This window comes from Buceros rhinoceros, unplaced genomic scaffold (genome assembly GCF_000710305.1).
Source record: "Buceros rhinoceros silvestris isolate BGI_N320 unplaced genomic scaffold, ASM71030v1 scaffold25233, whole genome shotgun sequence".
Classification (NCBI taxonomy): Eukaryota; Metazoa; Chordata; class Aves; order Bucerotiformes; family Bucerotidae; genus Buceros; species Buceros rhinoceros.
In genome coordinates, this window is record NW_010403391.1 from 31,720 (window position 1) to 32,346 (window position 627).

Here is a 627-nt window from a genome sequence, read left to right on the forward strand (position 1 = left end):
TAGGACTACGGGCTGGCGGTGATGATGTCCAGGGCTGGGTAAGGCTGGGAGCCCCCCAGGCAGGGTTTGCCATCCTTAACCAGCACGGGCACCGCCACCCTCCGCGGGGGCAGCGGGTGGGCAGCCAGCTCCAGGGATTTATCCTGCCTCTGCCTCTTGCACTTGTACCTTCGGTTCTGGAACCAGATTTTCACCTGGGTGGAGGTGAGCTTGAGCACACTGGCGAGGTGCTCCCTTTCCGGCGCAGAGAGGTATTTCTGCTGCTTAAATCGTTGCTCCAGCTCAAACACCTGAGCTTGGGAGAACAAGACTCGGGGTTTTCTCCGCTGCCGCTGCTTGGGGTGGTGGCAGGGCTCAGTTTTCTTCTCGTCTGCCTCGAAGGGATGGGCGAGCAAACATTTTCCTGCGGCAAGAAAAACCCAAAGCAGCGTGAGCCCCAAGTCCGATTCTGTTCCCAGCGAGCGTGTTTCTGAAGGAGCTATTGAATTGGGAATGGAGCTCCTTGGGAATAAGGAGAAGTAGGGTTGATAGCTGATAAATTTAATATGAACTTTCCTCTGATGTTTAATAGGAATTCAAGAAAATTCCCCCTTCCCCCCCCCCCCATACACATATTTTTTGATGATG

The 627-nt window shown here is 54.4% G+C and overlaps 1 protein-coding gene across 1 annotated transcript in view; it reads right to left on the reverse strand.

Moving 5' to 3' along the window:
* Window positions 1-403, reverse strand: part of LOC104490689 (homeobox protein Nkx-2.6-like) — a gene marked incomplete at its 5' end in the record, with an annotated part of 700 nt that extends 297 nt beyond the window's left edge. Inside the window, one exon of the mRNA XM_010133011.1 lies at window positions 7-403. Coding sequence (XP_010131313.1) covers window positions 7-403 — 397 coding nt within the window. The remainder of the gene's footprint in view (window positions 1-6) is intronic.
* Window positions 404-627: the final 224 nt, after the last annotated feature.